The 24,300-nt window shown below is 36.5% G+C and overlaps 1 protein-coding gene across 1 annotated transcript; it reads right to left on the bottom strand.

The window, feature by feature from the left end:
* Positions 1-15,716: 15,716 nt before the first annotated feature.
* LOC113292626 (expansin-B15-like) lies at positions 15,717-17,310 on the bottom strand. Its single transcript, XM_026541508.1, has 4 exons — positions 17,002-17,310; positions 16,681-16,793; positions 16,365-16,558; positions 15,717-16,277 (listed from the first exon to the last, which is right to left on the bottom strand). Exons 1-4 carry the CDS (start codon positions 17,180-17,182, stop codon positions 15,938-15,940), a joined length of 828 nt encoding a protein of 275 aa, XP_026397293.1. The 5' UTR covers positions 17,183-17,310; the 3' UTR covers positions 15,717-15,937.
* Positions 17,311-24,300: the final 6,990 nt, after the last annotated feature.

Raw genomic sequence — 24,300 nt, 5'->3', positions numbered from 1 at the left:
GCCAAGCCATCCGCACCATTCTACCTTGGCCCCATTATGCCAAGCCATCTGCACCATTCTTCCTTGGCCCCACTATGCCAAGCCGTCCGCACCATTCTGCCTTGGCCCCACTATGCCAAGCCATCCGCACCATTCTTCCTTGGCCCCACTATGCCAAGCCGTCCGCACCATTATGCCTTGGCCCCACTATGCCAAGCCGTCCGCACCATTCTGCCTTGGCCCCACCATGCCAAGCCGTCCAAACCCTTGGCCCCACTATGCCAAGCCGTCCGCGCCATTTGCCTTGTCCCTACCATGCCGGCCTTCCCTATGCGGCTACCAAAACGAAGGCGTGCGACGATCAACGACCACCCTTCAATCCTAGATGCAAATCCTAGCCGTCCAAGGCCGCCAGACAACGCATGGTAAACTTTGGCCCAAAACCCTAGTTTTGGCCACGCCAAACCGCGCCAAGGCATGCCATGCCACATGTGCCAATGGCATGCCAACCACCTTTCCGCACCATACCATGCCAGCCTTCCTTATGCGACTACCAAAACGAAGGCGTGCGACGATCAATGGCCACCCTTCAATCCTAGATGCAAATCCTAGCCATCCAAGGTTGCCAAACAACGCACGGTAACCTTTGGCCCCAAACCCAGTCTTGGCCACGCCAAACCGTGCCAAGGAATGCCATGCCACATGAACCAATGACATGCCAACCACCTTGCCGAGCCACGCCATACCGGCCTTCCCTATGCGGATGCCAAAACGAAGGCCTGCAACGATCAACGACCACCTTTTCATCTAAGATGCGGATCTTAGCCGTCCAAGGTTACCAGCTAACGCATGACAACTTTTGGCCCTAGTTTGGTCGCGCCTAAACAAAGCCAAAACCCTAACTTTTGGCCGCGCCTAAACCAGGCCATATTAAAGCCATACCGAGCATGCTTTCATGCCACTGGCTACCAAACGAAGGGTTGCAATAATCAACGACTACCTTTCCTCTTAAGATGCAAAATCTCGACCTTCGAAGGTCACCGAGCCGGCAAGTCTCCCAAGCTCGACTTGCCAGACGACAAAAACATGCTACATGTTTTCCACGAAAACACCCGAGACATCAACGCATATCACAAACTGGGGGATGCTCATTGGGTATTGGTTTGGCGGTTTACAGCGTGCGTGGTATACTACGCCCGTTATAAGAAAGTGTCATAAGGATGAGGCGGTTAGTAAATACATGGAGTAATGGTGAAACGCTTTCTTTTATGGAACGTCAATTCCAGGCGTTACCGGTTACTACCTTCTCCAATTTAATCACCCTTTTTCCATTTCTTAATGAGACCAGAGTACGTTTCACTTCGACTTGTTTAAATAGGTATTACCTATTTCCACCGAACAACAAGTTCAGGTCAGGAGCATACAACACTCAGAAAATATTTGCTAGATTTCCATCTGTAAGCTTCCCACTTTCTGATACAAGTCGCGAAACAACTACTCTTCCAGAATCAATTATTCTGGTCCCAACACTCTCTTCGCTTCCCTCCCCAAAACCAACCCTTCTCCTTTACTTTGTGACCGAAGCAAATCCGGAACGACCATTTCTTGGTTTAGGCCGGATTTGTACAGATTGATCTCTCGAATCTAAAGTACTCCCTTGCAGTACATTGTTTGGGGTTTAAACTCGTTTCTCACCCACACACCCGAAATTACCAAAATCAACAGAAATCGTTTTCACCCTCAAACACAAGTGTACATCTTTTTTAGGCAATCTCCTTGATAGTTTGTATATGTATTAGATTATGCAAGGTGTGTCTGTAGTAGGATGATATCGAAAATATTATGGTGTACTTGGTACCCTCGTCATTTCATATAAGTTATATCTTAAGAGCAGTGGAATGGAAGAAATGCTAGAGTGCATGCTTCTGGTAGACCAATAACAAAAAAAAAATACGAGATCATGGTGGCTGTCATAAAAAGTATTTGTCTATGGAGCTCATGTGAAGATATTTTCGACGGAGTTTCTATTAACCAAATTCTACATCATTGTAATTTTAATTTCAACCATTATTTTTCATCGGTTGATTCTCCAAGTGGTAGACGATGGTGTTATACGTCTCGATTTGTGCTCATTTTTTGTAGAATTTTCGACTTTCATAAGAAGAACGTATTGTCGAAGTATTGGCTTAAAATTCATTTTCGTATGGACTCTAATAAAAATTGATGAGAATCTTGTAAGATAGTGTCTATATAAGATTGGTCATGAATCATCCCTCAATAAAATGCTCAAAAGTTGGCTAGAATAAAGATATATTTGTGAAATATATATGAAATCATGATGGACTGTTTCGTGGTTTATGCATGATGTGTTGTGCACAATACATTTTTTGACAGGTTTTCCTAGTGTATTGTGATATGCTCTTGCTTTGATGTGATTTTTACAAACCTGTGTTGCGTATTGTGGTATTCCAGTATGGCAGCACAAGACATGACGCTACCGTGTTGTGCTTGTATTTCAACAATTGTGATGTGACATAAACGTGATGGAAATACACACTTTATTCCCATAAATTGTTGCACGCTAAAATGTTAGTTTAAGTATATTACAATGGATGAGCGTTAAGTACTAGTGCGATCACGTGGCATAACAAAAAAGTGCGATTTTTCAAGGTTAATTTTTTCGCGTTTTGGTATGGGGAAGGATTTTTCTTCTCCATCGCAGAGATCAAATCAGAGACTTAGAAAGGAATTATCAGTCATGGTCACAGGATTGAACAATTGGATTGCAGATTTTCCAAGATTCATCACTTCTGCTTCTTCAATTGGAGCATATGGTGTTAAGGTTTTTCTTCAAATCAGAGATCTAGTAAAGAGGTTGGAGAGGAATCAACTGGAATCAAATCACACAAAATAGGGCATGAAATGAATTGGTCTTCTCTGTTTACAATATTGGAATATTCAGTTGAAGATTGCTCTTTAGATTTTCAAACTTCGGTGGTGATGGAAGGGAACAAAGGAGTAGACCTATCCTCAAAGAACTTTGAAGACCAGACCAATGAGTGTGAACATCTGGTGATAGGCTTCTTTGCTGGTTGCAGATTATCATATCATGTGGTTTAAGAAGCTGTAACCAGGATTTGGAAACTCAAATCAGAGGTAAGAATTCCAATTCATTGGGATAATACTTTCGTTTTCAATTTTGTGAATGAGGAAGATAGAAGAGTTGTTATAGAACATGGATCTTTCCATATTGGTAAAAAATTGTTCATTGTTAGACATTGGACCCTCTAATGGAGCAGTCCATTGCAGAGATGAAGACAATACTTGTTTGGATTTTGATTTAAAATGTACATCTTCATCTCTGGAACAAACTAGGCTTCAGCTCTATAACTAGTTTTCTTGGAAACCCTTTGATGATTGATGAATGTACGAAGAACAAAACTAGACTTACATATGCTAGGGTGTGTGTTGAGATTAGTTTTGATTGCTCATTTCCTAGTATGATTCCTCTTTGGATCGGTAGTGTTCATGTTATGGAATTGCCTGTGGAATATCAATGGAAGCCATCTAAAAGCATCAAGTGTTGCTCTTTTGGACACAAAGATAGTTCTTGCTCAGTTAAAGGAGTAAAGAAGAAAGCTCACTGGACGCCTAAAAAAACCAACAACTTTCTAAGTCAGTGGTAATGGGAAATGGTAAGGTAATGGATATTGTAAATCCTATTAACAATATAAACACTTCGGTTGAGGAGAATATTATATTAGTGTGGAGAACGGAGCCAGAGATTGTGATGAAGTGTTAGAAGTTACAAGTCCATCCAAGAATGCTCAATCCAAATTGAGTAATGAGAAACAAGATGTGGAGGTGGCTTGTGAACAACCTTTACAAGTATTTGTAGAAGGTTGTGTGAGTGGGAGTAGTGGTGGAGTTATGGAGTTGCTGGTTACACCTCCAAAATGGACCCATGTTAGTAGAAAAAAGAAAAATTCCGGAAGTAAGGATGATAAACTAAAACCAAAGCAAGATGCCATTTGTGACTTGAACCCCTATGACTTGCTAGGTACAAATTTGGGAATGTCAAACTCATAAGATGCTAGGATTGAAGAAGCAAGAATATAAGAGAACCATGATCATAAGAGCACTCAATCTAGTTCAGTGGTCAATGATTTTTCAACTCCAATATCGGCGACTGTTTCAGTTCAGAAGGAGAACACTGAGGTTGGTCTTATATTGCAAATGGACTTGAGTCGAGTTACAATCCGAAAAATAAGAAGAAAAATCTTATAAGAAAGGATTTAGTTTTGTCTTCCAATTCAGTTTCTGCTATTAGTGAGGCCGAAATAGATTCCAAAATCGCTTTTACCCAGTTATTTGGCATCTATGATCATCCTATGATGAGATCTATGTGTAGAAATTTATTGAAGAGTTGTGCTAAATCAGAGATACTGTTAGAGCATTGCTCGTTCGAACTCGCAAGCGTTGCTATCTCAAGATTGTTTGTCCAGTTTAGTTGATCAAAACTATAAGTCTTGATTTCTACTCTACTTATAGCTATGCCTCGGATTAGGATAGAATGTGTAGTTGAGCTTTAGACTTCACGTCGTTCATAGATTGAAGACGAAGATATACTGAGGAGATCTTGGAGTAACTTCATCAACATAACATATATGGATACTAAAACTTATCTATCACTCAGAAGTCTATTTTATTCTATCTCCTAATGAGACTAAGTCGTATGGCTATATAGACTTTTATATTATACACATTTGATATTTCGAGCCGAGGTTATCTCGCTTATCTATTTATCGAAATACGAGTTGAAAGCTTTTTGCTTTAGCTACGTTCATCATTATTCTTGACGAGTTTAGTTGGAAACAATTTATTTGTTGGAAACTAAATAATAAGTCAAAAGATGATCATGTGAAAATTGCCTTGAAACATCTTACATGATTTGTGTGAGACAATCATTTGATATCGACTCGGAAAGTTTCATATTGATCATTCGATCACTTGAAAATTACTTATAAGCTAATGGTTTGTGTGAGATAGCCATTGTCGTCTTCTAAGGATATTTCAATGATTGAAATGGGAGGTTAGAACAATTAAGCTTTGTCTGGATAACAACACAGTATGCTTACCAGTATGCAAACTGTTGTGGTATGATTCAGGTCCGGAAACCTTGTTTGCATACCAGTATGTGAACAATTTTAACTGTTAAAGTCCGGGAACCATGTTTGCGTACCAGTATGCTAACGGTTCTACCTGAGTTAGGTCCGGGACTGCTGTTTGTGTACCCGTTTGCATACAGCTGGACAAGACCAAAATCCGGAAACTATAGTTTGCATACCAGTTTGCAAACTTAGTTGGTTAAGTTCTAAAATTGGTTAAGTATGATTCTCATACTCATGAACAAATACATGTATGAATTAAGGAATGTAATCTTTGCAAACCGTGGCTTAATGTTCATAAATTGATTTCGGTACAAGTATTTTGTACAACTACGAATCAGTCTGATTTTGTTTCAATTGGTTCATATATATTTTTATGAGATAGTGAACAATTGAACAACTCTATGTGAAACACAATTAGATTCATTTAATTATCTTTCATGATTGATTGATCATCATATTTGATCAAGAAGTGTTAGATGAATGTAGTTAAGACAAAATGTTCATATGTCTAACTTCGGTTAACTGTTATTGAGCCAACTCAATGTACTCGTTTAGGTACGGTTATCCATATCTAAATGAAGGTATATTTCATTTGTGTGCAACAAGCTAAGACCATCTAACAGTGGGGAGATATTTCTTTGGTTTTAAGCAGACTTAGCTTGAATCTTAAATCAGGATTTCATCTAATGGTGAATATTGAATGCTTTGTTACTAAGCTATCTTTGCGTTGATTCTAAGCAAACCCTGATTTGAAAGACTATATAAAGGAGAACTCTAGCAACTGGAAAACATAATCCCGGCACTTTCCCGTATCCTAGTTGCGACTAGAGTCGATTCTCCTTTAACCCGGGTTTTTCCAAAACCGTATTAGGTTAACGACTTGAAGACTTCATTTGGGATTCGTAAAGCCAGATCCAACTATTTTCTATGTAGTTGCGTATTCTGATCTTACTTGTTCTATCATATTGAGTACTATCTTCTCTAAGATTTGCTCGAGATTTACCTCCGATAGGTAAGATATAAAAAGTAATCACAAAGCTTTCGTCTCATTCTTTGTGATTCCACAATAACTTCTTCTACTACCATATAATTAAGTTATTGTGAGGCGATTGATATTTCTAGGATGTTCTTCGGGAATATAAGACCAGATTATCAATTGGTTCCTGTTCACCTTGATTTATCAAAAGACGGAACAAAAAATTCATAAGTAATTCTGCGGGAGACAGATTTATCTATCAAAATAGACTTATCTGTGGGAGACAGATTTGTTTATAGGTCTTCGACTTTGGGTCGTAGCAACTCTTAGTTATGGGTGAGATCAGCTAAGGGAATCAAGTGGGTAGAGTACTGCTGGGATTCATAGGCGTAAGGAATGCGACTGTACCTTAATCGGTATGAGACTTGGTTAGGGCTCAACTACATTCCAGTCCGAAGTTAACTTGTAGTAAGCTAGTATCTGTAGCGGCTTAATACAGTTTGGTTTTCAAAAATGGACTAGGTACCGGGGGTTTTCTGCATTTGCGGTTTCCTCCTTAACAAAACTTCAGGTGTTGTGTTATTTTTTTTCCGCATTATATTTGTTTATATAATTGAAATATCACAGGTTCAATCAATTGGTAAATCCTCCCTTGTTTGTTAAATAGAAATTGATTGACGCATGGACATTGGTTTTTGTCTTTTTCATACCGTCCAAGTTATTCTCATACCAATCAGTTCACGGATTCCATCCTGTTGATTTGCTGATTGATTTGAGAAAGAGATATAACTCTTGGATATCTTTCCTTGATTGAGTCTGAGTCTAGTTGATTCTCTTGGAATTATATTGGAGTTAGTCCATACAGATTGCCGAACGAAATATTGGGTGTGGTTATTAGACCCCCGCTTTTTCAAATAGATATGCCCCTGATTGAGGATACTGATGGTATGAGAGATTTCGACTCCGACTATGATGAGCAAATTGATGCAGTCAAATGCTCGTTTCAAGATGAAAATGTGGATTTTTAGAAGAGTGCTCTCTCTGGTGCTTTGTTTTTGATGGTTTTTAGGCTGTTCTTGGTAGAGCTTGTGTTTTGACCTTCTTTTTTGGAGGTTGTGAGTTGCTCCTCAGTGAGTTTGTTTTCTTTTCTTTTCTCTTTTTTTTTTCTCTCCTTTTCTTTTTTCCAACTTTGGTGTCACTCTTGATGATATCTTTGTTTTTAATAAATTTGTTCTTTTCACATCAACAATAAATATATATATATGTCAGACGATCCATCTCTCAAGTTCTTTTTATTTGTTTTTTTTTTCTTGGAGAAAAGAAGTGATTAAGGAGCATTTTTCAAGTTGTTACCGTTGAAGTTATAATAAAGCATGGTTTTTCTTACCGTTGAAAGTTATAACAAAACATGGATTTTCAAATGAAAAATAAACATAGCTCAGTGAAAACGATTGCTTTGCATATGGTCAAATTGAGTGTGATAGACGGTATAAGTTTGGTTCATGTTCCTTGATTGAAGGACACTTTCTTTTTCTCCAAATCGTGCAAGTGTTTATAACGTGAAACGAGTACGTCATATCTGGATGCATACTGAACGATACCAAAGTGAAAGCCGACCAACTATCTGCTCGACCTAATTTCGACACTTACGCTGACAATACAAATAAGATATGCCCATGCGTATCGTAGTTAATGTCAAAGCCATAAAAAGTGAAACCAGGATAGACTGAATTAATCAATCCGATCCCATTTCCAACAATCCTTGGAATCTTTTTCCGAACGTGATTTTAAAATGCATCACTAGTCGCTGTAAATGTAGTGCTTAGATTCCTTGAATTTTCTATTTGATCCGGGGGTCTAATTTGGACGTATCCCAAAGACTAATGAGGATTGGGATGTTTTAAGGGTCCAAATCAATTCTCCTCCCCTAACATCTCGGAGTCATTCCACGCAAGAAAACATAAATTTCACGTGAGCAATTCACGCCTTTTGATCGAATGGTGTAGAATTAACGATGAATTTATAGGTGAAGTGTGTTTTTCATTATCAAAGAAACAGGAAATGTGGACTAGTATAATAATAATAATGTCTTGCTTGGAACATAGGGGGACTTTCTTGAGTTGTCCTAATTTTGTTTTAATTTATGATGTGTGATTTGAGAGGACCACTGTACCTTAAAGAAGCTTTTTGCGAAAACAGACGATAAAAACTCACATGAGAATTTGGATCCGTTCTATTTCCAAGTGTGAACAAATTCCCGGAGTAATTTTGTGTGGTAGATCAGAAATTAACTTCAGTTGTTTTATTACTAGAATGACAAGACAAGCTTAAGCTCAACAACATCGTACATCAATTGGGTGTTTTGCTTTATTAAGCTTTGATTCTTTCTCGACCTACCAGTAGTATATCAAACATTACAAAAATTAATAATATACCTAAAGGTTAATTACTAGAATGTCATTTGCTACTTAGGTCCGTGCCCATGCCATGGTGGTGACTAACTTCTTCGATCCAGCCAGTTAGATCATACTTTCTCCACTGGGTAAGGGGTACTAATGTACAATTGCGTCACTATACCGCGTTCTCTTTGGATCGCATTGCTGATTATTCGTAACGAACTCCATTCAAACTAGTTAATCATTGAAATGGAGTGAGTATATCTCATATCAGTCTATCTATGTGGAAGAAATAAATATCATGTACACGACAGTAAGTAAGTTATGCGGCATTGAAGATGACACGCATGGTAAGTATGAGATAAGAGTAATGAACCACACAGGTGTACCCCCTACACGCATCTATAGTCCCCCATCTTGTGGTGGGAACGCATCTTACCCTTCAATAGGGGCAGATCCCTTTTTAGCGTTTTCTTATTCCATTTTTGTGCTCTGGGCTTCATTCTTTTTTTAATTTTTTTTATTAGGATAAAACCGGACTCATGCTCCTATCCAAATCCAGCCAGTTGGACTGACCCAACTGTCAGATCTAATTCCGCCAAACCCCTCTATACAACTAATATAAATACAAACCTTTATTGTGGTGATTGAACCCTAATTTCTTTCTTACTGGAGTTGATGGATACCACTGAGCTATGTTCTTGGACCCGGATAGGGAGTTTATTGTTGGACAGATACCTTAAAATGAGGCACGTTACTAGAGGATGGTAGAACACAAACAGGACCCGAGCAAAAGATGAGGAGAGGAAACAGGAAGAAAGCGCTATACGCGTTCAAGGGAGCGTCGTATAAGAGAACTGAGTGTCGGAAGCAAGAAGAGATGGACCCAAAAGAACGGTATTTTGGAGAATGTTGAGTCGGTCTCGTACAAAAACAGATTTGAATAATGTTCTACTTGTTAAATTAGTTTGCAGAATATTGTGTGAATCTGACTCTTTGTGTACTACAATTCTAAAACATAAGTACTTTCCATTTGGTGATCCTCTTCATACTGCTAATGAGAATGGCTCGTGGATTTGGAAAGCGATATATGCAGGTTCAGAGATTGTTAGGGAGCATTATTGTTGGGAGGTTGGAGATGGCAGGAGCATCTCCATCTGGGATGATAGGTGAATCCCTGGTAGGAATGAGTTGGTCTCGTCTAGATTCAAATATATGGTTATGCGAACTGTAGATTAACTAATTATTCATGAAACATGTACTTGGAATGTGGATCTGTTGAGTGTGTTATTTGATAATGAAACTGTTAGAGATATTTGCAAAATCAGGATTCCAAAAGGGAGGGGATAGTATGAACCCCCTCTCGTCATGGTCTTTTTCCCCTGTAAAGACAGCTTATAGAGTCATCAATAGTGCTAGCCATAATCTAAATTATGTGGCTGAACAAAAGCAGTTCCCATGGATCAGATTTTGGAAGGCATCTCCTCTCCAAAAAAATTACATTTCATGTGGAAATGTGTCCAAGATTTCCTCCATGTAAGGGAAAGACTTGCTAGGCATGTAATCAAAATTAGCGTTGCTTGTCCTCTTTGTAATAATGATACCAAATCTGTTGAACATTTGTTACTAAATTGTAAAATCAGTAAGCATATATGAAATGCAGTAGATCATAATAACCTTGCAAGAATTATTGGTAGGGAGTCTCTTAAGAATTGGATTGTAAGATGGTTTACAAATAATAATGTGCAGGAATGTATGATAATTGTTGCAGGGTATACCTTATGGAATATCTGGAAATCCAGATGTTCATTAGTATTTGATAACTTGCAGGTGCAGATTTCCGGTGTTTTCAGAATTGTGAAGAAACAAATGTCGGATTGGAATGAACACTTGAGTAAACAAAGAACTGTTAGCATGAATGCAACAACAACTAGAAAATCAATCAGCTGGACTCCACCTATCTCAGACTTTACACAAATTAATTTTGATGTTGGTTTCTCTAAAGACGATATTACTATGGGTTCTGGTCTAATTCAGACTAATGGTGCAGGTACATTCCTTGGAGCATGCTGTATCCCTGGAGTAGCAGAAGATTAGGAGCAAGCTGAGGCTATAACGGCATTTGAGGCAATCAAGCGGGCGAAAACAGAAAACATTCATAAGTTGCATCTAGAAGGCGATTTTCTGAATGTAGTCTTGGCTATAAATGGTAGTGTATGGTCCCTTAGATGGACAAATAATTCCATTATCATGAATTTCAAGGAATTATTAAGTAGTTTTTCTAGTTGGGTGTGTGTCTATGTGCCAAGAGACACGAATGAAGTAGCTCATTCCTTAGCTAAAGAAGCTAGGCTTAGTAGTACTTGTATTAATTGGGAGATTGACTCTTATTTGTGGGTGAAAATAGAAATAGTTTTGAGAGCCTAGTCCTAACCACAACACACCCAATTTCCCAAAAGAAGAGAGAGAAAGATAGAGAGAGGCCCCTTCTATTGTATTTCTTTTCTTTATTTATAGATAATCTCGAAACTTCTAATTTCCATGACATCATGTCACATGTCTCTTCTTCTTTTTTTTTCCGAAAAAGAGGCATGCCTCAATTGTATTGATAATAATAATCCGATTTAAAATCGCAACCAGGGAATTTCCAGCAATTACAAGTATCTCAAGCAGACAACAAACACAATCACAATCAGGCCACTCAACATCATAGTTACAAAACTTAAACTGGAGCAGAATCGTAACCATTTCAACCAACTTCCTAAGAAACAAAAAAAGTTTAAATGGCCTAGTTTGGATTAAAAGTAAAACATCCAACCAGTATAACAAACCTACAATCTATAGAAGTGTTAGGATACAAAGATCCAACCATTTCTCAAGGTTTTTTCTATAAACATGTCTCCTAAACCTCTTTATTTACCCTAGTTGCAATTCCCCCTATTATGACCCGAAATAAAAGACTTTCACATCACAAGTATCATTTGATAAACTAACAACATGTTTGTTTTTTTCTTTATATAGGTAGGGGGTTCTACATAGAGGTATATCTCTACCTCTATATAAAATCACTAGATAGTGCTTCTTAAATTTTTGTTTGTTTCACCACTATCTAATAACTCTACCTTGCGTAACCAATTTTTTATTTTTCTCATTTTACCCATATGAGATTTTAAAAATCCATGAAGATTCATTCCAACCAAACATCTTTAAAATTTCAAAAATACAAAAATTTGAAATAATAATATAACCATCTCTACTGAATCAAAAAAAAAAAAAAAGATTCATCATAGTAAAACTAATATCAAAATTATAAACAATATTCAATGGAGTTTAAATGGAAACAAACCCAAATTATTAAACCTTAGAGTTGACAAGCTTACAAAATAAAGATCAAGAGGATACTTTATTGGAACAAAGTGAAGAACAAGAAACAAATCGAAAGCTTACACATTTGATGGAAATCGATGAAGCTTTCTCCTTTTCCTATGGAGAAAGGAGCATTTTTCAGTCGTGGAAGAGAACGAGAGCATATGGAAGGTTTTGTTATGGGGATAAAAGTTATGAATTTTCGTATGTGGTTAAGGACTCATTCGACACCTTAAATAGAGGTTTGGCCCAAAAATAACATCTGGTTGGTGTTATTTCATTCCTCTACATAGATAGAGATTTGGCTCTATTTTAGTAGAGGTAGTAGAACAAACAAACATCACTAAAAGTGGGATCCACCACTATATATATATAGGTATCTAGAGATTAGCCTCTAAATAGAGGAAAAAACAAACGTGTTGTAAGTGATTAATATTAGTTAGCAGTGGATGTTATTATTGCTTGTTGGCGAGTTATTATTATTTATTTATTTTCTAATGAATGGAGTTTTTAAGAAAATTCCAATTTCCAAGGCCCAACACTATGGTGTACAATTTTCCTTCCCATCCTCTAAATATAGGGAAATTTCCCTACATTTAAAACTGGATCAGATCTGATCCAGGTAGTAAGGAAAGAAAATGGCATGGAAGCTCAATTTCCGTATAAAATTCTGCTTTACAGAAACTGAGTATTCGTTTGTCAGTTGAAACGTATACTCAGCATCCGTGGCTTTTTACACTAAAACTTTACTTTTTCACTTTTTTTTACTAAAACTCTTTTTTTACGCGTTGTATCTCCTTTTTTTACTATAAATTATCTTTTTTTATCTATACAAATATATTCCAACGGAAAAAAATTGGGAGATAAGAAAACGGATACTCAATATCCGTTTGGCACTATTTACACGGAAATTCAATTACCGTGCAGTGTAAAGAAGGATAAAACAAACCATAATGAGGTTGCCTTGTGACCATATCCCTTCTCTACAAATAGGGGATAGGGAAGAGAAATGGTATGCCATTGTGCTTGGCCTAAAACAAACTCAAACTTCTGATCTCAAGTGGGAGATTAGGCTCTTGAATACTTGGGCTTGTCCCTATCAGTTAATAAGCTTAATTGTACAGTTCTTTTGGCTTTTCTGTAAGGGTGAAATACAGATGTATCCCTATTTTTCTTCATCACATACAGATGTAATCCCGTCTTTTTGGAATTTACAAATGTAATCCTGTTGTACTCCTGTTTTGACCGTTTTTCCAAAAAAAAAAACGACTAACGGAAAGTTAACTTACATATCGGCAGTTAAGTCATGTGAAAAAGACCTTTTAGCCTTTAAATCGCCTAATTAGTTGATAACCTATTTAACTCGTTTAAACGGCCGATTTCAGTGTTCACCGAGCTACTACTTATTGTGAATAAACCATTGTCGCGATTTCTTCTGGATTTTTAGATTTACAATTAAAACCCAGAATTAATCTAGTCAAAATGTAATTAAACTAAAAATCAAATCTTTGGAGAATAGTCTGTACGCATAAAGAGAAGGAGAAAAAATGAACATTAATTGAATTGGTAGATTTTCCGTTCATGTGTATTACAATGTTCAGAGACTGAGTAAATGAACACCGATCAGGTCAACTAATCACCAAAGTCAGTATACCACAAAGCAGCAGCACCAACATCATTTCAGCCGACTGCGATATCTCTTTTGCCTCCATTTACATCTGCAATCTCAGTCAGGATCAGTTTTTTAAAAAGAACCCATTATAGGTTCAAAAGAATAACCACCACTAGCTTCAATTCCTTCAGCCATCAGAACACTCGAACTTTGAATACAACAACACCTTTCTTCTTCACAGAACTTTCACAATTCCGGCCACAAATACTTAACTCCCAAATTGCATCTGTAATCCATTCTACCACAGCACTAATTGCCATAGATAACCAACGTCAATTACCAACAAATCCCATCCATCTCCTTTAACATCTCAAATCAAACCAATTTCCCTCATTTTAGTCCATCTGTTGCCATACTGTTAAATAGACAACCACCATTAAGCACCACCAGAACTATGCCGCCATCAACTTCTAGACACCAAATGAAACTCGACCAGCAGACCCCATCAACTTCTAAACATCTCAAAAAATAATTCAATCGACATAGATCGACAATAACATCAACAATATCATGACAACAACCACGAAATTGAAAATCTACACACATTTAATTCCAACAGCTACATCGACATCAGCCACCATTTTCAAATTCTCTTTAACCCATTTCCTCCACTGATAATTCGAGTTTGAAACAAACTCAATCTTTTTAAATCCTTACGACTTCTAGAACTACTTAAATCATCATCAAATCGTGGAAGCGGCATCACTTTATGAACTAATTGCACCGCCACCATTATCAGATCTCCAACATACTACAACTACTCAAATCTCGAATCAATCGTCGAAATTGAAATTCCTACCAAAGCTACTAATAAATCACCATGAACAATCACTAAATAATCAGGACTTAATTAAATCCTTTCAATTTCTATCTCGTGGCCAAAGTGGCTGTGTCATGTGTGAAGAAGATGAAAATAAGATGCTAGTTTTTTATAAGATGATAGGGTTTATAAATGTGTTTTACCGACACCGTTGACCGTTTTCGAGATAGCCACAGTTACTCGATAGATCGATTTTCTTTGTGACACTTAGCGACTTTCTTATCCATCGTATTAAGACCACTGATTCTTTTCGGGAGTTGTCAGATGAGATCTTATTAGCCTTACACCTGTCACAGAAGATGCAAACACATGTAACATCCAGTTAGGGTAGAAAAGTAATCTCATAATTCAAGTTATCATCTAGGTCAACAATAAATTGAGTAAAATAACGAGAAATTGACTAAATTAACGGATTTGGATGGAAAAGTAAAAACAAGCCTATATTTGTAAAAGTGAAAAAATCAGGATACATTTGTGTATCAGATATAATAATAGGGGTACATCTGTTTATAACCCTTCCTGTAATTGAGTATTTGTTTCCATCTCCAGCACAAGTGACAGTCTGTCTCAGCAAAATCGCACTAAATTCAGTGTTAGAACTAGCACCAAATGTTAGAACTATACGGTACATCAAACACTAGCGCTAATAGCTAACGCTGCGCTGAAACTGACCGTCACACTGTCTCTATGTGGCAGCTTATACTAAGAAGAAGAAGAATAAGGAACCGGGAATACTCTGTTCTATTTCATTTGCAAACTTGCTTGCTAGTGCTTGTACCAAATGACCGGGTATAGTTGCAATTGCAAGTCTTTTTTTGATAAGAAGACATTTATTTATATATAAGCTGAAGTTTGCAAAATATACAAGATAAGAGTTAATCCAAGATTAACTATTTCTAAGATGTTTGAAATTACATTTCCATTTTCATTTTCCGTAGAGAAATAACTGATTTTCCTAGATCTTACTTCTTTAGCTAATTTGTCTTCGAAATTAACATAGGTTCTAGATTTATACATAAAGGAAACTGAAACACAATGCATAAGAGAAAATTTGCATCTATTGATGCTTGTCTGAGACTTCCAAGGTTGGTTTTCAGGATCTGCTTCACCTTTCAAAATTTTCATCAAGATTTGACAATCACTAATTATGCAGCAATTTTGTAGCTTTAGTTCCTTCATCCACCTTGCTTCAGCTTCTAAGGGGCTGGAAACCCAGCTGCATCCTGCTCGACAATGCTTGGTTGCAATTACAAGTCCAGCAACCAAGCTTGGTTTAGAATTGGTTTATCACTTTATTGGGTCTACAAAGGCTAACTGAAGCCCATAAATAACGAGATAACAAGATAAAAACATCACTTTCTTTTCTTTCATATAATTGATCTCATTGCATTACAAGCAAGGGGCACCATCAAGGGGAACAACACATCTCAGAATCAACTAAGAACAAATAAGAGAATCTGAACTGCAAATATCAAACTTACATATTAACGACTTCCATACTAAGTTACCGTTTCTCTAGGCGAATCGCTTTTCCAGATGCCCTAAGAAAGAGAACTATTAGTAGTTAACCATGGACCTATACGTTGCGCCAGGTTTCCATCCTACAGGGATAACATTTTTAGCAACTAAGGTGTTGTTGGAATACTGAGATCTCAAACGAATGGAAAATGGTGCATGTAGTTCTCTCCCGGGATCAATTTTCCAATCTGCACCCCACGATTGTTGCAGTGACAACCATTCCTCGTTACTATCATTTGTTAATGACTCTTCAATGATTTCTACACTGGCAAGATCACCATCCCCTTCTTCGAATTGGATAACAACGGCGAAGTAGTTAGGATTTGAACCCGCATCAACATGAAAAGCTATTGTCTTCCCTGGATAATCACATGCAACTCTACAAAAGAACCAAAAAGAGTGAACAATTAGTACCATTGAATAACTACAAATTTAGGATAAATGTTTCACTAGGAAATTCTTGTACCGAGCATAACGAATTTCTATAACTCCTGCATCACGTAAATGTTCCTCTTGGCCAGGAATTGCCATGGCACCAAATGCAGTCCCACTAAGATCAAAGTGTGCAGATCCAACAGCACAAGTCCCACCAGGGCAATAATCTGTGATTACTACTGTCACCGGTTTCTTCGAACAGGAAGGGTGTTTTGTACATTTAACCTACATATTTTATTCACTAGTATAAATCAAATCCCTGCTATTGGACTCCATCGGGCACCGCCAACAGATGGAGCACTGAGATACTAAATAAACTGTTAACAAATTAAGCAGATTTACCCTACCTTATAACATCTTCCACAGCCTTTACCGGACTTATAGAGAGAAGGTCCAATTCCCGTAACCAATGAAGAGAATGGGTCTTGCGATACCGTCCCTCCATACCCACATGCTCCACCTGCATATAGAGGCGAAGTCCATTGTTAAATGGTAAAAGGATAACTTTTCGCGGTTAAACAGTTTTGCGAGAAGATAATGCGAATCTCAAATTAGTGTTCTAAAGTGAATAAATTCTTAGGCAGGCTCTTTTCATTTTTGAAAGACAGGGCGCTCATTAGTTCTTTCTCTTTGAGTAATATATAATAATTATATCATCGATAACTCACCATTGCTACCGGCACCATATGGACTGCCGTACCAAGTAGCACCGGCAGAAGCCCAATGTGGTTGAACACCTGACAGTAAGCTCAAATGTTTTTTTAAATTCAAACCTAAACATAACTTAGGAACATGGAATAAAGAAGTAATAAAGAAGATGACTACTAAGAGAAAATGGGAAGTAGCCATTGATTTTTTCTCTGCAGCTACAAAAAAGACTTGGGAAAATTTAATCTCTTCTCACTTAACGACTAGTAGTAGCACAGTAGGTGGTAAGCTTAGCTAGCTAGTTAAACCCTCTTGTTTTTTTGGTCGTTTACAACTTCCCAACGTCCCTACTATATATAGTTGAAAAAGGACGTGCACAATTGCCTTTTACATACGTCACCAATGTTTATTATTCCGTTTCCAATTGCCCTCTCATTATGGTCAGTTATTCAGTTGCATGGCTACAGGGTCACAATTCAGAAATAAGTTATACCAACCGGCCTGCGCTTACGACACACGTTAAAACTTAAAACTGACCTGTGTGTTAGATTTGCACCGGCCTTCTCAAACTGATGTTCACTTTCGCCAATATACCATTTCCACATTTTTGTTATCACTTCTTCTTCTTTTTTTATCCATAAAGCAACCAGTTCATTGATAAAAAAAAACGGGGTACAAAATATTATACCACCGACCACCCTAACAGCAACAACAAGAATACCGCCTCCAATTTACACTTGATCAAATGAAAACTGTTGGAATTCACGGAATACCAACAACAGAAAGAACATAGCTGCCTCTTTATTGTTGAGGACACGAGGATTCCTTTCTCTCCATAGACTCCAACGCGTTATTGTTTTCTTATAGCTATTTGGTTTACAGAATTGCAAAGAATGGTGAGCAAAAATATATTTGAGAGACTGTCCAATGAAAAAAATTACTGTGTCGTCATATTATTAGGTTGGACCTGTTTATACTGGCTAACCCGATACAGTATTGTCATGACATACAACTTCTTCCATTTAATTCACTCAATGACACTCATATTCGGTTACTGTCTGTTCATCTATTTTGGTCGTATATCGTTGAACTACCATCCAGTATCTCCTCCATCGAAATAAGGTCGTTCCAGCTGATACTTGTTTTCTCGTAAAAACCAATTAAGACGGTTAAATAAGTATGGCCCTCATGCAGTACTGACTTTAACTAATCAAAGACTGACTTAATTCCAACAGTTTTGACTTCATATATAGATGCAATGAGATTAGGAGTAGTTGGCATTTAAGTAGCCGACGACACTGTACATATATCACGGTTGTTTAACCTGCTCGTAAGCAAATTAGGAATTGTCATTATTTTAAGGGCAAATGGACCAAACCATGATCGGGACCTCAACTTACTCGTGACGCAACAGACCGATCAGAAAAACAAAATCACTGACACAACCAAATGGATTGTGCGTCGTATTTTTTGCATGGCCTGCAGAAAACAAGCATTTAGTTGTTTTTTTTTTTGTCATTAAAGAAACTTCGCCAGTTATGTGGACCAAAAAGGTTTGGTATTATGATCGTAAAGAATTTCATCACCATGGATCCTGCCGTTGATGGTGGTTAGTGGTCGTTCAATTTTTTTTTTTTTTTGAAACTCCCCCGGATTGCGCAACGTTTTGTAGCCCTTCAATTTCTCAACAACGGCTTTGATTGAAATCTTTTGTGGATGTCACGGAATTTGGATTAGATTTTCAACTGTAAAGAAATACTTTTAGGTTTTGGACTTACGTATTCTGATATGAGATATAAATATATACGCTGAGGAAGAAAGCTTACCAACTATTTAGTTTTCAATTTCTGTCATCCACCTTTTTTGATTTCATTGTCTTGTTCATTTTTATGCGGTTTCGAAAATATAAAGTTGAAAACTTTAACATCAAAATCTATCTAAACAAAATTAAAAATGAATTTGATTGATCATTATACAACTATGTGGACGGTATTAGCTTCTAAATTTTGCGTCTTCAGTTTCTACTAGTCAACTAAAAACACTGCAATTAAATTCTTTTAGCAAATCATGCTAGAATTAGGGAACCAATAGGTAAATGTCCCTCCATTGTTTTTTGTACCAGAGTTTACTAGACCATAATCGGTTTGTAATTGCTTCGCAATCAATAGACTAGTACAGTCGTTTGTAATTGCATCCTAATCAATAAACTTGCTCCTGTGAATCATGACAAGACAAATGTGTTGGGAAAATTGGTATCCCGAGCGCAGCGGAACACATGATCATAAAAGGCAATTGGTGATTTGAACCAAACACGGGAGAAATATTAAGAGAGACAAAAGATAAAGAAGCAAACAACCACAACACAAGATATAAGTGGTTCACCTTCACCGGCTATATCCACAGCCAACACCACCAGAAAAACTTGTATTAGATCAAAGACCATTACATGTTTTTTCCGCAATCCAAGACAAGAACCAAAAAGTTAATAAGACATACCCGAGAACACCATTGAAGAAATCATAGAATCAATTCTCTAACTATTCTTAAACCAGCCTCATGTCTTCTCTTCTACACCTTCTTCATAGCTGCTAGTAACAGAGGAGAAACATGGAAACACTAGAAACTAGGCTTAGGGCAAAGTCTCGAACCCTAAACACTAGAACACCAAAATTCTCTATATACAAGTTTTTCTCTCACAATCATATTAACCTTCACGGTAGCACACGATCCTCCCTGACAAAGAGACCAAAATCCTAAGCACAAGGATTTACCACTCTTCTAGGTTGGATTGTCTTCTAGCCTACAATTCTAGTTATATATATATATATATAGACAAACAAACTTGTCCCTTAAGAAAATTACTTTGGAAACAAGTTTCCCTAATTTCGCCCCTAAATTCCTAAACTTTAGGAATAAGTTGGCACAAGACAAAGTTTGACCAAAAGTCAACTTTACACCACCGACTAACAAAATAACCATCTATTTCTACACTGCAAATTAGTCTTTGATATTTGGTCTTACTTTCTTGATAGTTTTGAAATTAAATGGGTGTTAGCTAAAAATGTTAGATCAAATTTATGGGAATGGGGTGATAAGAGCCGGAAAAAAGCTAAATGCAGAAAAAAGAAAATTTGGAGTATTTTGCCCTTCGCAATCTGGTGGTGTGCCTGGAACGAAAGAAATGCGAGAATCTATAATCATGTGACGAAGGATTTGAACTAACTGATAGCGGATATCAAATGTTTGATGTTTAATTGAGGTATGAAGACTGATTTATTCGCTGGTTTTGATTGTTGGAGAAAATGAGTTATTTAATACATGATTTTTTGGTCTTTGTGTGGTTTGATGTCATGACCTAAGGGTCTAAGGATACTCACTCACTTTTGAGTGAATGAAATGGAACCTTTAGTCCCACATTGTTGAAAAACTAAAGAGGTGCTCCACTATATTACCATGTTCTCATGGATATGTTGTAAAACAATGTGGGTGGAGCGGGTGGAGCGGGTGGGGTGAAAAATACATGTTTCGACCCATGCCCAAGCGCGTGTACCAAGCACCAAGTCCGTGTCTACTTGAAATTATTTTTTGCAAGTTTTTAACTTGATAAATAATTTATTTAAGAGTTTTATTTATGGAAAAATTCCTTTTTTGTGTTTAATTGTTTTACAAGAAACAAAACTCGTTTTATAAGAAAAAACCTAAACCTAACTTGATTTGCAAGTTAATTTTCCTATAAATACAACTCGAAAATCTCTTTTCAAAACAGACAAGCAGCGGCCATCTCTAGGCGTAAAATACATGTTTCGACCCATGCCCATGCGCGTGTACCAAGCACCAAGTCCGTGTCTACTTGAAATTATTTTTTGCAAGTTTTTAACTTGATAAATAATTTATTTAAGAGTTTTATTTATGGAAAAATTCCTTTTTTGTGTTTAATTGTTATACAAGAAACAAAACTCGTTTTATAAGAAAAAACCTGAACCTAACTTGATTTGCAAGTTAATTTTCCAATAAATACAACTCGAAAATCTCTTTTCAAAACACACAAGCAGCGGCCATCTCTAGGCGTAAAATACATGTTTCGACCCATGCCCATGCGCGTGTACCAAGCACCAAGTCCGTGTCTACTTGAAATTATTTTTTGCAAGTTTTTAACTTGATAAATAATTTATTTAAGAGTTTTATTTATGGAAAAATTCCTTTTTTGTGTTTAATTGTTTTACAAGAAACAAAACTCGTTTATAAGAAAAAACCTAAACCTAACTTGATTTGCAAGTTAATTTTCCTATAAATACAACTCGAAAATCTCTTTTCAAAACACACAAGCAGCGACCATCTCTAGGCGAAAAATACATGTTTCGACCCATGCCCATGCGCGTGTACCAAGCACCAAGTCCGTGTCTACTTGAAATTATATTTTGCAAGTTTTTAACTTGATAAATAATTTATTTAAGAGTTTTATTTATGGAAAAATTCCTTTTTTGTGTTTAATTGTTTTACAAGAAATAAAACTCGTTTTATAAGAAAAAACCTAAACCTAACTTGATTTGCAAGTTAATTTTCCTATAAATACAACTCGAAAATCTCTTTTCAAAACACACAAGCAGCGACCATCTCTAGGTCTACTTTTCTTCATCTTCTTGCTTTTATTTTCGTGCGGCGTTTTACTTCCATCCCCGTTGTTGAATTTAAGAGTGGGTAACTGGTATCGTGCTAATACAAGTTATATCGGGCAGTCTTATCTTGGACACATGTTTCGACCCATGCCCATGCGAGTGTACCAAGCACCAAGTCCGTGTCTACTTGAAATTATTTTTTGCAAGTTTTTAACTTGATAAATAATTTATTTAAGAGTTTTATTTATGGAAAAAATTCCTTTTTTGTGTTTAATTGTTTTACAAGAAACAAAACTCGTTTTATAAGAAAAAACCTAAACCTAACTTGATTTGCAAGTTAATTTTCCTATAAATACAACTCGAAAATCTCTTTTCAAAACACACAAGCAGCGACCATCTCTAGGTCTACTTTTCTTCATCTTCTTGATTTTATTTTCGTGCGGCGTTTTACTTCCATCCCCATTGCTGAGTTTAAGAGTGGGTAACTTGTATTGTGCTAATACAAGTTATATCGGGCAGTCTTATCCTGGACACATGTTTAGACCCATGCCCATGCGCGTGTACCATGCACCAAGTCCGTGTCTACTTGAAATTATTTTTTGCAAGTTTTTAACTTGATAAATAATTTATTTAAGAGTTTTATTTATGGAAAAAATTCCTTTTTTGTGTTTAATTGTTTTACAAGAAACAAAACTCGTTTTATAAGAAAAAACCTAAACCTAACTTGATTTGCAAGTTAATTTTCCTATAAATACAACTCGAAAATCTCTTTTCAAAACACACAAGCAACGACCATCTCTAGGTCTACTTTTCTTCATCTTCTTGCTTTTATTTTCGTGCGGCGTTTTACTTCCATCCCCGTTGCTGAGTTTAAGAGTGGGTAACTTGTATTGTGCTAATACAAGTTATATCGGACAGTCTTATCCTGGACACATGTTTCGACCCATGCCCATGCGCGTGTACCAAGCACCAAGTCCGTGTCTACTTGAAATTATTTTTTGCAAGTTTTTGACTAGATAAATAATTTATTTAAGAGTTTTATTTATGGAAAAAATTCCTTTTTTGTGTTTAATTGTTTTACAAGAAACAAAACTCGTTTTATAAGAAAAAACCTAAACCTAACTTGATTTGCAAGTTAATTTTCCTATAAATACAACTCGAAAATCTCTTTTCAAAACACACAAGCAGCGACCATCTCTAGGTCTATTTTTCTTCATCTTCTTGCTTTTATTTTCGTGCGGCGTTTTACTTCCATCCCCGTTGCTGATTTTAAGAGTGGGTAACTTGTATTGTGCTGATACAAGTTATATCGGGCAGTCTTATCCTGGACACATGTTTCGACCCGTGCCATGCGCGTGTACCAAGCACCAAGTCCGTGTCTACTTGAAATTATTTTTTGCAAGTTTTTAACTTGATAAATAATTTATTTAAGAGTTTTATTTATGGAAAAATTCCTTTTTTGTGTTTAATTGTTTTACAAGAAACAAAACTCGTTTTATAAGAAAAAACCTAAACCTAACTTGATTTGCAAGTTAATTTTCCTATAAATACAACTCGAAAATCTCTTTTCAAAACACACAAGCAGCGACCATCTCTAGGTCTACTTTTCTTCATCTTCTTGCTTTTATTTTCTTACTTCCATCCCCGTTGCTGAGTTTAAGAGTGGGTAACTTGTATTGTGCTAATACAACTTATATCGGGCAGTCTTATCCTGGACACATGTTTCGACCCATGCCCATGCGCGTGTACCAAGCACCAAGTCCGTGTCTACTTGAAATTATTTTTTGCAAGTTTTTAACTTAATAAATAATTTATTCAGAGTTTTATTTATGGAAAAAATTCCTTTTTTGTGTTTAATTGTTTTACAAGAAACAAAACTCGTTTTATAAGAAAAAACCTAAACCTAACTTGATTTGCAAGTTAATTTTCCTATAAATACAACTCGAAAATCTCTTTTCAAAACACACAAGCAGCGACCATCTCTAGGTTTACTTTTCTTCATCTTTTTGCTTTTATTTTCTTACTTCCATCCCCGTTGCTGAGTTTAAGAGTGGGTAACTTGTATTGTGCTAATACAAGTTATATCGGGCAGTCTTATCCTGGACACATGTTTCGACCCATGCCCATGCGCGTGTACCAAGCACCAAGTCCGTGTCTAATTGAAATTATTTTTTGCAAGTTTTTAACTTGATAAATAATTTATTTAGAGTTTTATTTATGGAAAAAATCCCTTTTTTGTGTTTAATTGTTTTACAAGAAACAAAACTCGTTTTATAAGAAAAAACCTAAACCTAACTTGATTTGCAAGTTAATTTTCCTATAAATACAACTCGAAAATCTCTTTTCAAAACACACAAGCAGCGACCATCTCTAGGTCTACTTTTCTTCATCTTCTTGCTTTTATTTTCGTGCGGCGTTTTACTTCCATCACCGTTGCTGAGTTTAAGAGTGGGTAACTTGTATTGTGCTAATACAAGTTATATCGGGCAGTCTTATCCTGGACACATGTTTCGACCCATGCCCATGCGCGTGTACCAAGCACCAAGTCCATGTCTACTTGAAATTATTTTTTGCAAGTTTTTAACTTGATAAATAATTGATTTAAGAGTTTTATTCATGGAAAAAATTCCTTTTTTGTGTTTAATTGTTTTACAAGAAACAAAACTCGTTTTATAAGAAAAAACCTAAACCTAACTTGATTTG

This window comes from Papaver somniferum, chromosome 7 (assembly GCF_003573695.1).
Source record: "Papaver somniferum cultivar HN1 chromosome 7, ASM357369v1, whole genome shotgun sequence".
Taxonomy (NCBI): Eukaryota; Viridiplantae; Streptophyta; class Magnoliopsida; order Ranunculales; family Papaveraceae; genus Papaver; species Papaver somniferum.
Note: the sequence above shows the minus strand (reverse complement) of the source record. Positions and strands in the feature narration are given on the sequence as shown.